The following is a 10,953-nucleotide window of genomic DNA, read 5'->3' as shown; positions in this document are numbered from 1 at the left end:
CTGGAGCAGGAAGTGCTCGCCTCTCGGACATGGGGGAGTGGGAACTGTCAGCACAGCTGTGGCTGTGCTCTCAGAATAAAAGGCTATCCTACGTAAAAAAAAAAAAAAAAAAAGAAAAACCAAAAAAAAAAAAAAATCAAAAAAAAAATCTCAGGGGACAGAGGCAGGCAGAACTCTGTGAATTCAAGGTCGTCAAGGTCTACACAGGAAGTTCCAGGCTATGAGACTGTATCAGATTTTTTTAAAACTGTCTCAAAACAAAACAAAAAACAAAACACTGTGTTGGGAAAGCATAACCCCTAGCTTAGAAAAGAACAATCTGAATCATAAACTAAATGTACTCTAAATCTGATCACATGTAGTAAAAATCCATACCTTTAGGAGAGTGAAGTCCAAAGGTGCAAAAGTCACATGAGAACTGAGTCAATGGGATTCCCCAGAGGGACACAAGCACAGATGCCTCTGCTAGTCCCTCTGTGGAGAGCCCCAGTCAACTCCTAGTGCATGCTATCTCTGCTCCACTGACAGACAAACTATACTTAACCTTGGGCAGGAAACTAAACCACAGTGAGAAGACAGCTAGTGAATGACAGAGAAATGGGGAAATTAAAAGGAAATGGTGTGGGACAATGGTCTGTATTCTGTCAATTATATTTTAAATAAACGCTGATTGGCCAGTAGCCAGGCAGGAAGTATAGGTGGGACAAGACAGGAAGTAGAGGTGGTCAATGAGAACAGAGAATTCTGGGAAGAGGAAAGCTTGGTCTGCCGTCCTGACCCAGCCACAGAAGAAGCAAGATGTGACTGCCTCGCTGAATAAGGTACCGAGACACGTGGCAAACAGATATAAATAATGTAAGTTATATAACTAATATAAGTTATAAGGTTTAATAAGAAGTCTGAGCTACTAGGCCAATCAGTTTATAGCTAATGTAGACCTCTGTGTGATTTTTTTGGGACTTAGCAAATGTGAGAACCAGACAGAAACCCCTGATAACAGGAAACCATCTACATTTGGGCTATATACAACAAAATGGGAAGATGATTGAGACCAGCTAAGAAATTCTAGAAGACTACTACATTTAATAATCTGTAGCATGAGAGCTCAGAAAGCAAACATCCTCTCTGGATGGGGAAACCCAAACCTTGTGCCTGTGCAGCAAGTATCTCAGAGCAACCCAACTCCTAGATGTTGTTCATACTAGAATGCAGCTTGCTGTTTAGAGAACATATGGAAGAGAAAGACCTTATAAAGAAGAGTGATCCAGGAGTCATGTCCACAGGCAAGAAAGGTCAGCAGAGTCACAAGGAGAATCAGAGCCTGGCCACAGCGTTGATTAACAATACCAGAAACAGTGGACATCAGCTCTCAGGAAGAAGGTTTGGGAGGCAAGCACAAACACATTTGAACTCTGTTTGTGGGGCAGGCTGTAAGTATCATCAAGGGTTTAGCTATCAAGGAGATACCAGAACCAAGTGAGGAAGCACAGGGAAGGTAGTGGGAGTGAGTCAGTGGACGACTTCTTTACATTTCCAAGACAGACAAATGACCCCCACGACAGGATTGCCACCAGATGTTAAGCACAGGCCTACAATCACATTTATTTGGAAGGATCACAAGTTTAATGTCTACACAGGCTACAGGAGTCCCTTTGGGCAAGCATTCACTATATGCTAGTTGCTATACCTGGAATGAAGGCAACTCTCTGATGGATTTTCAGGAGTGGGGGCAGAAAGGAAGTTGGACCTAGAATGTGTGTCCACAGACCTGACACTTCAGAAAAAGCATTTCTACTGACTTTGTCCACAGGGAATGAGTTCATGGATGACAAAAGAAACTGTATGTATGTGTGTACATATTGGTTTTTGAGGCAGGGTTGCTGTGTAGCCCTAGTTGTCCTGGAACTTGCTCTGTAGACCAAGCTGACCTCAAACTCAGAGATCCACCTGCCCCTGCTTCCCCAATACTGGGATTAATGGCAAATGCCAATGCCACCTAGCATAGTTATTTTTGAGACAGGGTCTCACGATGTAGCCCTGGTTACCCTGCTACATAGACCATGCTGACCTCGAACCTCACAGAGATCTGCCTACCTTTGTTTCCCAAGTACTGATGAAAGGCTTGTGCCACTACTCTTGGCTAGCAGAAAAAATTTTAAAAGGAAGTAGAGTATGGTCCTCTACACCTATAAACTCAGCATTGAGGAAGGACAGTCAGGAGGACTGACACAAAGTTCCATGCCATCTGTTGATACAAAACAAGATCCTGTCTCAAAAAGAGGACAGAACCACAGGAAGAGACACCAATAGACCAAGTTGAACATGCTCTACTGGATACCATTAAAGACTATAATCTACCTGCGCAGTGAGATACCAGGTTGTGATGGCTAAGGTCGGCTATCACCTGGACTTGACATCTGGAATCAACTAAAACCCAAGCAGCTGGGTAGCCTCTGAGGGATTTTTCTTGCCTGGATCATTTGAGGTGTGAATTTACCCTAAATGTGAGTCACGCCTTGTGATGGCAGCCCACATAAAAGGACATGGAAGAAGGAAGCTTTTGCTTTTTGCCTGCTTCCCCTCACTCTCGCTGGCAAGTTCATCTATCCTGTTGCTGAGGCATTCCTTCACTGGTTTAAGAACATTCTTCAGGAGACCAGTGCAGACTGGAGACCAGCAGTTCCCTAGGAATCTTCCAGGACTGCTGAGACATCCAGTCTTGTGGACACTACCAAATTCTTGATATTTCCAACAGGAGACAGCCATTGTTGGATTGCTGGGACCACAGCCTATAAACCACTCTAATAAACCCCTTTTTTAATATGTACACATACACAAGCACAAGCACAAGCACACACAATTAGTCCTGATCCTTTAAAAAAATCCTAACTAATACAAGGGTAGATATCAACACAGAATTTATGATGTAACTCCAGTACTAGGGGAGTCAATGTCCTCTCCTGTCTTCTAAGAGCACCAGGCACATAAGTGATACACAAATATAAATGTAGGTAAAACATTCATATAAATTAAATTTTAAAAATAAAAAGAAATTAATTAAAAAGTCAAAGTATGACTAAAAATGGTGGTACAAAATGCCTTTAATATTACTAGGCAGGAGCCGGGCGATGGTGGCGCACGCCTTTAATCCCAGCACTCGGGAGGCAGAGGCAGGCGGATCTCTGTGAGTTTGAGACCAGCCTGGTCTACAGAGCTAGTTCCAGGACAGGCTCCAAAGCCGCAGAGAAACCCTGTCTCGAAAAAACAAAACAAAACAAAAAACAACAACAACAACAACAAAATATTACTAGGCAGAAGCAGGCAAATCTGTGAGTTTAAAGCCAGTCTGGCCTATATATCAAGTTCCAATCCAGACAGGGTTACATAATGAGACCCTGTATCAAAACAAAACAAAAATCTCTTCAGGATTTATTTTGATAAAAAAAAGATGAAATGATTTTAAATTTTTATGCACAAAAGCAAGCAAATTGTAAGCAAGACAATTTTTTTAAAAGATTTATTTATTATATATACAGTGGTTCTGCCTCCATGTATGCCTGCAGGCCGGAAAAGGGCATCAGAACACATTACAGATGGCTGTGAGTCACCGTGTGGGTTGTTGGAAATTGAACTCAGGATCTTTGGACAGGTAGGCAGTACTCTTAAGCACTGAGCCATCTTTCCAGCACTAACAATTTTTTAAAAAGCGTTAAAAAAAAAAAAAACAAACCAGCCAGATATGTGGCAAATGCCTGTAATTCCAGCACTTGGGAAGCAGATAAAGGTGATTGTCTGTGACTTTGAAGACAGCCTGGTCTATATAAGAGTTCCAGGACAGGACAGGACAGGCAGTGTTGGTGCATGCCTTTAATCCCAGCACTCGGGAAGCAGAGGCAGGTGGATCTCTGTGAGTTCGAGGCCAGCCTGGTCTACAAGAGCTAGTTCCGGGACAGGCTCCAATAGCTACAAAGAAACCCTGTCTCGAAAAACAAAAAACAAGAACAAAAAAACAAAACAAAAAAAAAGAGTTCCAGGACAGCCACAGCTACACAGAGAAACTCTGTCTTAAAAAAAAACCCCAACAAAACAAACAATAAAAAAGAAAGGAAGGTGGTACAAACCTTTAATCCTAGCATTCAGGAGGCAGAGGCAGGTGGATCCTCTTTGAGTTCCACGCCAGCAGGCTAAAGGGTGAGACCCCCCCTGAATCCCTGCCTCAAAACACGAACAAAAATATCAGAGAAAAGAAAAGAAAAAATAAATCCAGGAGCTGAAGCAATAACTCAGCAGTTAAGAACACTTGCTGTTCTTATATACGACCCTCTCAGCACCCACATGGTAACTAATAACCATCTGTCCATTTCTATAGAATCTGATGCCTTCCTTCCATGGGCACTGCACACATATGGTGCACAGACACACATGTAGGCAAAACACCCACACACATAAAATAAACACAATTAAATCTAAAAAAGAAAACTGTCAAAAAGTTAAAATAAAAGTACAAATCCATGGGACTCAAGACTTACAGATTTCAAGACTTATATTACCCAATAATGAATACAGAATAGGCGACTGGAAGAGAACAGAGACTTCAGTAATAATAATAGATTTCAATTGATTTTCAATGGATAGAGGCAATCCAGCAGACTAACCTGAGTTTCATTCTGGAAGCCACATAGAGGTAGAAGGAGAGAACTGCATGCAGTGGCACATACACATACATGATAAATGGAAACAAAGGGAAAGGGAGGGAGGGAAACAGGGCAGTGAGACGGCTCAGTAGGACCCCCATTGTGAAAGAAGGGAACAACTCCAGAGACTAGCTGCACTGGCAACAGAGCAGCAGTACCTGCACTCACTGGGTGGCTACTTCTGTTTGTTCACAGTTGATTTATCAATTGGAAATTCCCTTCGATGTGTGTCCACTGGCCTAGCCTAGCTGCAATCTCTGAAATGCAGCTAGACAGTAGGACATGTCAGGTTCTTCCATGACAGGCTACTGCCAAGACCCTGGGGGTGCTGAAAGAACAGCGTGGCCTCTCCTCCATCAATTTTTTCAGTTGCATTCAGCAGAAGATGGCTCTGAATGTACTCAACACAAAAATCATAAATGTTCTTAAAGCACTATTTTTTTTTGCAAATTTTATTTTGTAAATCAATTGTATTGTTCTCTACTGAAAATTTTGTAGACAACAGTTAAACACTGCTGGGCTCTGGTTGGCTTCTTCCCAGATCCTCAAGATTTGCTGAAGCTGTATCTCTGGGCAAGAACAATATTACTTTCACAAAATGTGAAAAAGTCAATCTGACTGCAACACAGATTTACATTTACAGATTGCCCCCAAAGAAGCACAAGCTATTCAAATGGACCACAATACATGTAGGCAATAAATAAATGATAAATGTATACATTTATCAGTCTGGATTTAGTTAAGCAAGACAGTGTGACAGCAAAGTCAGTTGTAACCAAGCAGAAGGCAGAAAACACTCTGGTTCCCACCAGGGCCACACTTACCATAATCACAGGTGGGCTGGGCGCTGGAGTCAGAGTATGTGGACTGCAAAGTGGTTTCGGATCCTTGGACAAAACCTAAATAAATGTATGCACAAGGTGGTTAATTTCCCCAAACCAGCCACAGCAAAGCAACTAAGACAATATTTCATTTCAATAGAGACTAGCCTTCAGCTGAGAAGCTTCTAAAACCTGTAGATTCCAGATAAGGTCTCTCTGTGTAGATTTGGAGCCTGTCCTAAAACTCACTCTGCAGACCAGGCTAGCCTCAAACTCACAGAGATCTACCTGCCTGTGCCTCCTGAGTGCTGGGATTAAAGGTGTGTGCCACCACTGTCCAGCAAGATTCCATACTTTAAGTAAACCTCTGAAAACAACCAATGGAAAGACAGTCATGTCTAACTTGCTACAAGGACTACATAAAAAGTATAAACATTTAAGTTTCTAGCCTATTGTGGTGAATGAGAACCTAAATTATCATTCAGTTACTTTCATTTCAAACAAAAGCAGGGTTAGTTTTAAAATTATGTTGATGTTAAAAAATCTTGTCTCCTTGCCTGGCTATTTTGTTTTTTGAGATAGGTTTCACTCTCTCAAAACTTGTCTCATATTTCCTGTCTCAGTCTCCTAGGTACTAGGTATTACAAGCATAAGCCTCCAAGCTGGCCTTGACTCACAGAGATCTGCCTACCTCTACCTCCTGAGTGCTGGGATTAAAGGCGTGCACCACCACCACCTGGCATTCCCTAGCTTTTTAAAGACATATCTCTGTATGTACTCTGAGCTGATCTTGAACTCATCACTCTGGAGACTGAGGATAGAGTGATGAGTTCTTTTTCCTGACAGAGATCTTTTATAGTTCAAGGCCACTGGTCTACATAAAAGTTTCAAGTCAGTCAGGGCTACACAGTGAGACCCTGTTTCAAAAATAAAACTAACCAAAACAAAAACCTTCAGGTTATTTGTACAAGGTGCATGTGACACATAATGATTTACTGTTTAGTCTTGAGCCCTACCCAAGGCATCATTAGGGATATTCCAAAATCAAAAAAAAAAATCTGAAAGTACTTTAGGTCATAAGCATTTGGATAAGGGATACTCGGACACTCACCCACTCTGCAGCAGTCACTATGAAGCTACACACGTACACCTGTAACCCTATACAGCGGAGGCAGGAGGATTGTTGAGTTCTAGGCATGCCTAATTTAAATAGAGGGGTCTTGTCTAATATCCTGTATATCTTTTTACACTTAGTGTTGAAATAATGATTAAGAACCACTAAGCCCATAACAAAATTAATGATAGTGTTTTCAACAAAAACAACATTTCCAACAAAAACATATGTTAAATACCATCCATCTGGTACAAATTCTTCTATAGTTGTTCAGTAGAAGGTTTGCAGCCTAAGAACCAGCACTCATGAGGCAGACTGCCATGAGTTCAAGCCACTGGAATACAGAGTGAGATACTGCCCCCTCCCCAAAAAAAAACCCCATAGCAACAACAGCCAGCACTGAACACTGAACAAGTGCTTCCTTGGTGGATGCTTTAGCTACATCTCATATCATCCTCATCGAAGCCAGTATGCTGATCCCATTCCCTGTTCAAAGTTCTTAAAAGGTATGTCCTTTTCAAGTCCAAAAAGTTCTGCAAATCAAGGACTCTTGGAACTGGGGATATGGTGTGGGAAGTCCTTTTGTATATGTGTTGCTTTTATTGGTTAACGAACAGAGAAGCCTGTTCTTCTTTGGCCTGTGACAGGACAGAGTAGAGCTAGGCAGCAAACAACAGGGATGAAGTCAGATAAATCACTTGACTACACTTCATGAACATGCAAGAACCCTTTGCAAATGTGAGCAAATGCACACTGGGACCTGGAAGAATGGATACTGTTATGAATGTGGTTCAAAATTAATAAGGCTTATGCTTTGTGGTCCTTGGGATGATCCCTCTGATATGTCAACAATGTATCACTAAGCTATATCCTAGTCCCCAGTGTATTTAATTACAGGGTACCCTGACCCCAGGAGAAGACACCATGCTTTTTCAAGCTGGAATTCCAAATACATCCAGGTGCAAGGGCTCCAAATAAGAAAGCTGTGGACTCAGCTTCAGCTTTACTGTCCATGGAAGGAATAGAGTCTGGTTTTGAGGAAGGAGAAAACACAAATACAAATACACAGACTGACTCTTTGCTAGTCTCCCTAAAGAGGTTGTGTTCAATTAGTTTTTCCCCCAGAGGTCCAGAGCCTTCCCAAGATGCTTAAATTTCAAGTACTGATGATTTAATAACTGTCTATACGAAACACTGAGGTGAGGGGATGATGGGAGGGATGGCTTAGTGGTTATGAGTACTGCCTGTTCTTTCAGAGAACAGGGGTTTAATCCAAAAACACATGGGGTGGCTCACAATTATCTGTAACTATAGTTTTATGGATCTGACACACTCCTAAGAGCAGGCATTCACGCCGGGTGGTAGTAGTGCACACCTTTAATCCCAGCACTCGGGAGGCAGAGGCAGGTGAGTCTCTGTGAGTTCGAGACCAGCCTGGGCTACAAGAGCTAGTTCCAGTTACAGGCTCTAAAAGCTACAGAGAAACCCTGTCTCAAAAAAACAAAAAAAAAGGGGGGGCAGGCATCCATATAGTGGTGCACAGACATAGAGGGGCTGGACAGATGGCTTAGGATTTAAGAGAAACTGCTGTTCAATCATGAGGACAAGGGTCATATCATAAAACCCATTTCAGGCAGCTCACACACATCTGTTAACTCCAGCTCCAAGGGATCTAATGTCCGCTTTTGGTCTCCAGTGGCACGTTCATACACACATATCTGATATACTTACACAAACACATAAACATAAATGCACAGAGATACATATAAATAAAATAAAATTTTAAATAAACAAAACAGCAAAGTCACTGAAAGCAAGGCTGGAGAAATAGCTCAGTAAAGTGCTTGCTGCCCAAGCATGGAGACCTGAGTATCAGCCCCATACCCACAGGGGTATATACCCAAGGGATGGTGGAACAGTTCCCTGGGGAGGACGACCAGGTGAGTCCTTGGGCTTGTTTACCAGTCTGCTCAGTGCAATCAGGAAGTTCTAGGCTAATGAGACCCTGCTAAAAAAAAACAAAAAACAAAAAAATGAAACAAAACGAAAAACACAGTAGCTGGCACTAGAAAAATGACATCAAAGTTGACCTCTGTTTTACACCACACCTGTATACATATGTATACATACACACACTAAATACAAAAATATTCACGGGGGAGTTCACCTATAGAAAATAATCAGGATAATGTATTCTACCCACTTTTTTCTTTATGACTATAACAGCACTGCCACCAAAATGCCCCCAGGCTTTATGTATATTACATAAATATGGTAATTTTTTGCAGTCTCACTACATTGCTTGAGCTATAATAGCTGGAACTACAGATATAGATTATCACAGCCAACTATGTAATATGCTTTCTTTTCAAGGTGTCCCTCCCACCTCCTGCCCGGGGTAAGGATCTAATTCAGGGACCTGGACTCCACTACTGAGCCATATCTCCAGCCCTGATTTGGTTTGCCAAGTAGGGTGTAGGTACATAACCTCAAAGCCTTACTCTGTTTCCATCTCCCAAATGCTGGGATTACAGGTATGCACGATGGTGTGGTGGGTAGATTACTAGGCAAGCGCTCCATCACTGTACTGTATCTCCAGTCCTCTTTTTAATTTACTTTGCATTTTGAGATATATTTGCTTAGTTGCCCAGACAGGTTTCAAATTCACTCTGTAACCCTTGCAGATGTTCGAATTACAAGCCTGTGCTCCCAGGCTTGGCACATACAAGTTTAAACACATTTAAGTACAGTTGTCAGCTATCTGTTGGGGACTTATTCCAGAACAGGCCCTCTCACTCAAAGAAAGGAAATTCACAAATGCTGAAGTCCCTTTTATAAAATGCCCACTGTAGGGACTGGAGAGATGGTTCAGTGGTTATGAGCATTGGCTGTTCTGGAGGACCTGGGTTCAGTTCCCAGCACCCACATGGCAGCTCACAACTGTCTGACACTCCAGTTCCAGAGAATCTGACACTGTTATATCAATGCATATAAAATAAAGTTAAATGGATTTTTTTAAAAAAATAAAATGCCCACTGTATGTTTTAAGTTATCTTTAATTACTTATAAGACTTAGCATGGGTGTGTGTGTGAGAGAGAGAGAGAGGTCACCGTGTGTGTGTGTGTATGTGTGTGTGTGTGTGTGTGTGTGAAAAAAAGACTTAGCATGATGTAAATTACACATAAAGTCATACTGTTTATTATTCAATGCAAAATGGCAAGCAGTCTGTACATTGTTAGTAGAGATATTAGTAGAGATACATCCTTCCCAAAATATTTTCAATCCTCTATGGACTGAACCCACAAACAGAGCTCACAGATACAGAAGCCTGAGTATACAGCAACTATAATGAAACACTACATAGTGACAGACACACATTCTAAGTTCAGTAAGAAAACTGCAGAGCAAATGATTTATTTTTTTAAGAGTTATTTATTTAGTATGTACACAGTGTTCTGCCTGCATTGCCTGCATGCCAAAAGAGTGCACCAGATCTCATGGGTGGTTGTTGGGAATTGAACATAGGACCTCTGGAAGAGCAGTAGCCAGTGCTCTAAACCTCTGAGTCTTCTTTTCAGTCCCCAATGGGTTTATGTTTACTCATAAGAGAGTCTTATTTCCTCCTTGAACCAAAACACACACACACACACACACAAAAAAAAAAAAACCACCAAAAACCTAAAGATAGGGACTGACAGGTGGGGCAAACCCGTATCTCTGATACCAGACAGACAGACAGACAGACAGACAGACACACACACACACACACACACACACATTGAGTACTTGTCAGGTATGCAGAAAGCCCTGAGGTTGCATCCCCAGTGCTGCAAATATAGAGAGATGGAGAAGGATGCTGATAAACCACCTCTGAGATGAACTGCAATGATTCTGCCTTCCTGAGATGATGTAGTCTCCCCCACCCCCACTCCAGAGAAACAAAGGTAGCTGGTGTGATCACTAAGTCATGTAGAAATGACTGACTTTTGTGACTTCTGGTATGTTCTTTCTTGGATTATTTCTAGTCTGCAGAAAAACAGATGCCATATTGTTAGGGTTCTTCTTATGGCCCTACAGAGCAATCCATGTGGCAAACAACCATAGCTAGAATTAATTTGCCAGATACAGGAGCTTGAGTCATGCTGGAGGTGGGGGCGACAACTGTCACCTTAAATGTAATCTGGCCCAGAACCACCAGCTACAGTACTTGTGGCATCACGAACACAGTGATACTGTGAGATAAGTGTTCTATAAAAAGACCAGTCTACGTCAGACATTTGAAGGGCTGATTCGAGATTTTTTTCCTGCAGTTTTTCTCCTGTT

At 41.9% G+C, this 10,953-nt stretch overlaps 1 protein-coding gene across 5 annotated transcripts in view; it reads right to left on the bottom strand.

Moving 5' to 3' along the window:
- The window catches only part of Akap8l (A-kinase anchoring protein 8 like), a 35,923-nt gene that overhangs the window by 22,529 nt on the left and 2,441 nt on the right, over positions 1-10,953 (bottom strand). For all 5 annotated transcript variants that reach the window (XM_005360699.3, XM_005360700.3, XM_005360701.3 and 2 more), the window contains exon 2: positions 5,519-5,593. In XM_005360699.3, coding sequence (XP_005360756.1) covers positions 5,519-5,593 — 75 coding nt within the window. The remainder of the gene's footprint in view (positions 1-5,518; positions 5,594-10,953) is intronic.

The sequence above is a fragment of the Microtus ochrogaster genome, linkage group LG3, assembly GCF_000317375.1.
Source record: "Microtus ochrogaster isolate Prairie Vole_2 linkage group LG3, MicOch1.0, whole genome shotgun sequence".
Lineage (NCBI taxonomy): Eukaryota > Metazoa > Chordata > Mammalia > Rodentia > Cricetidae > Microtus > Microtus ochrogaster.
This window is presented reverse-complemented; position numbering and strand designations above follow the sequence as displayed.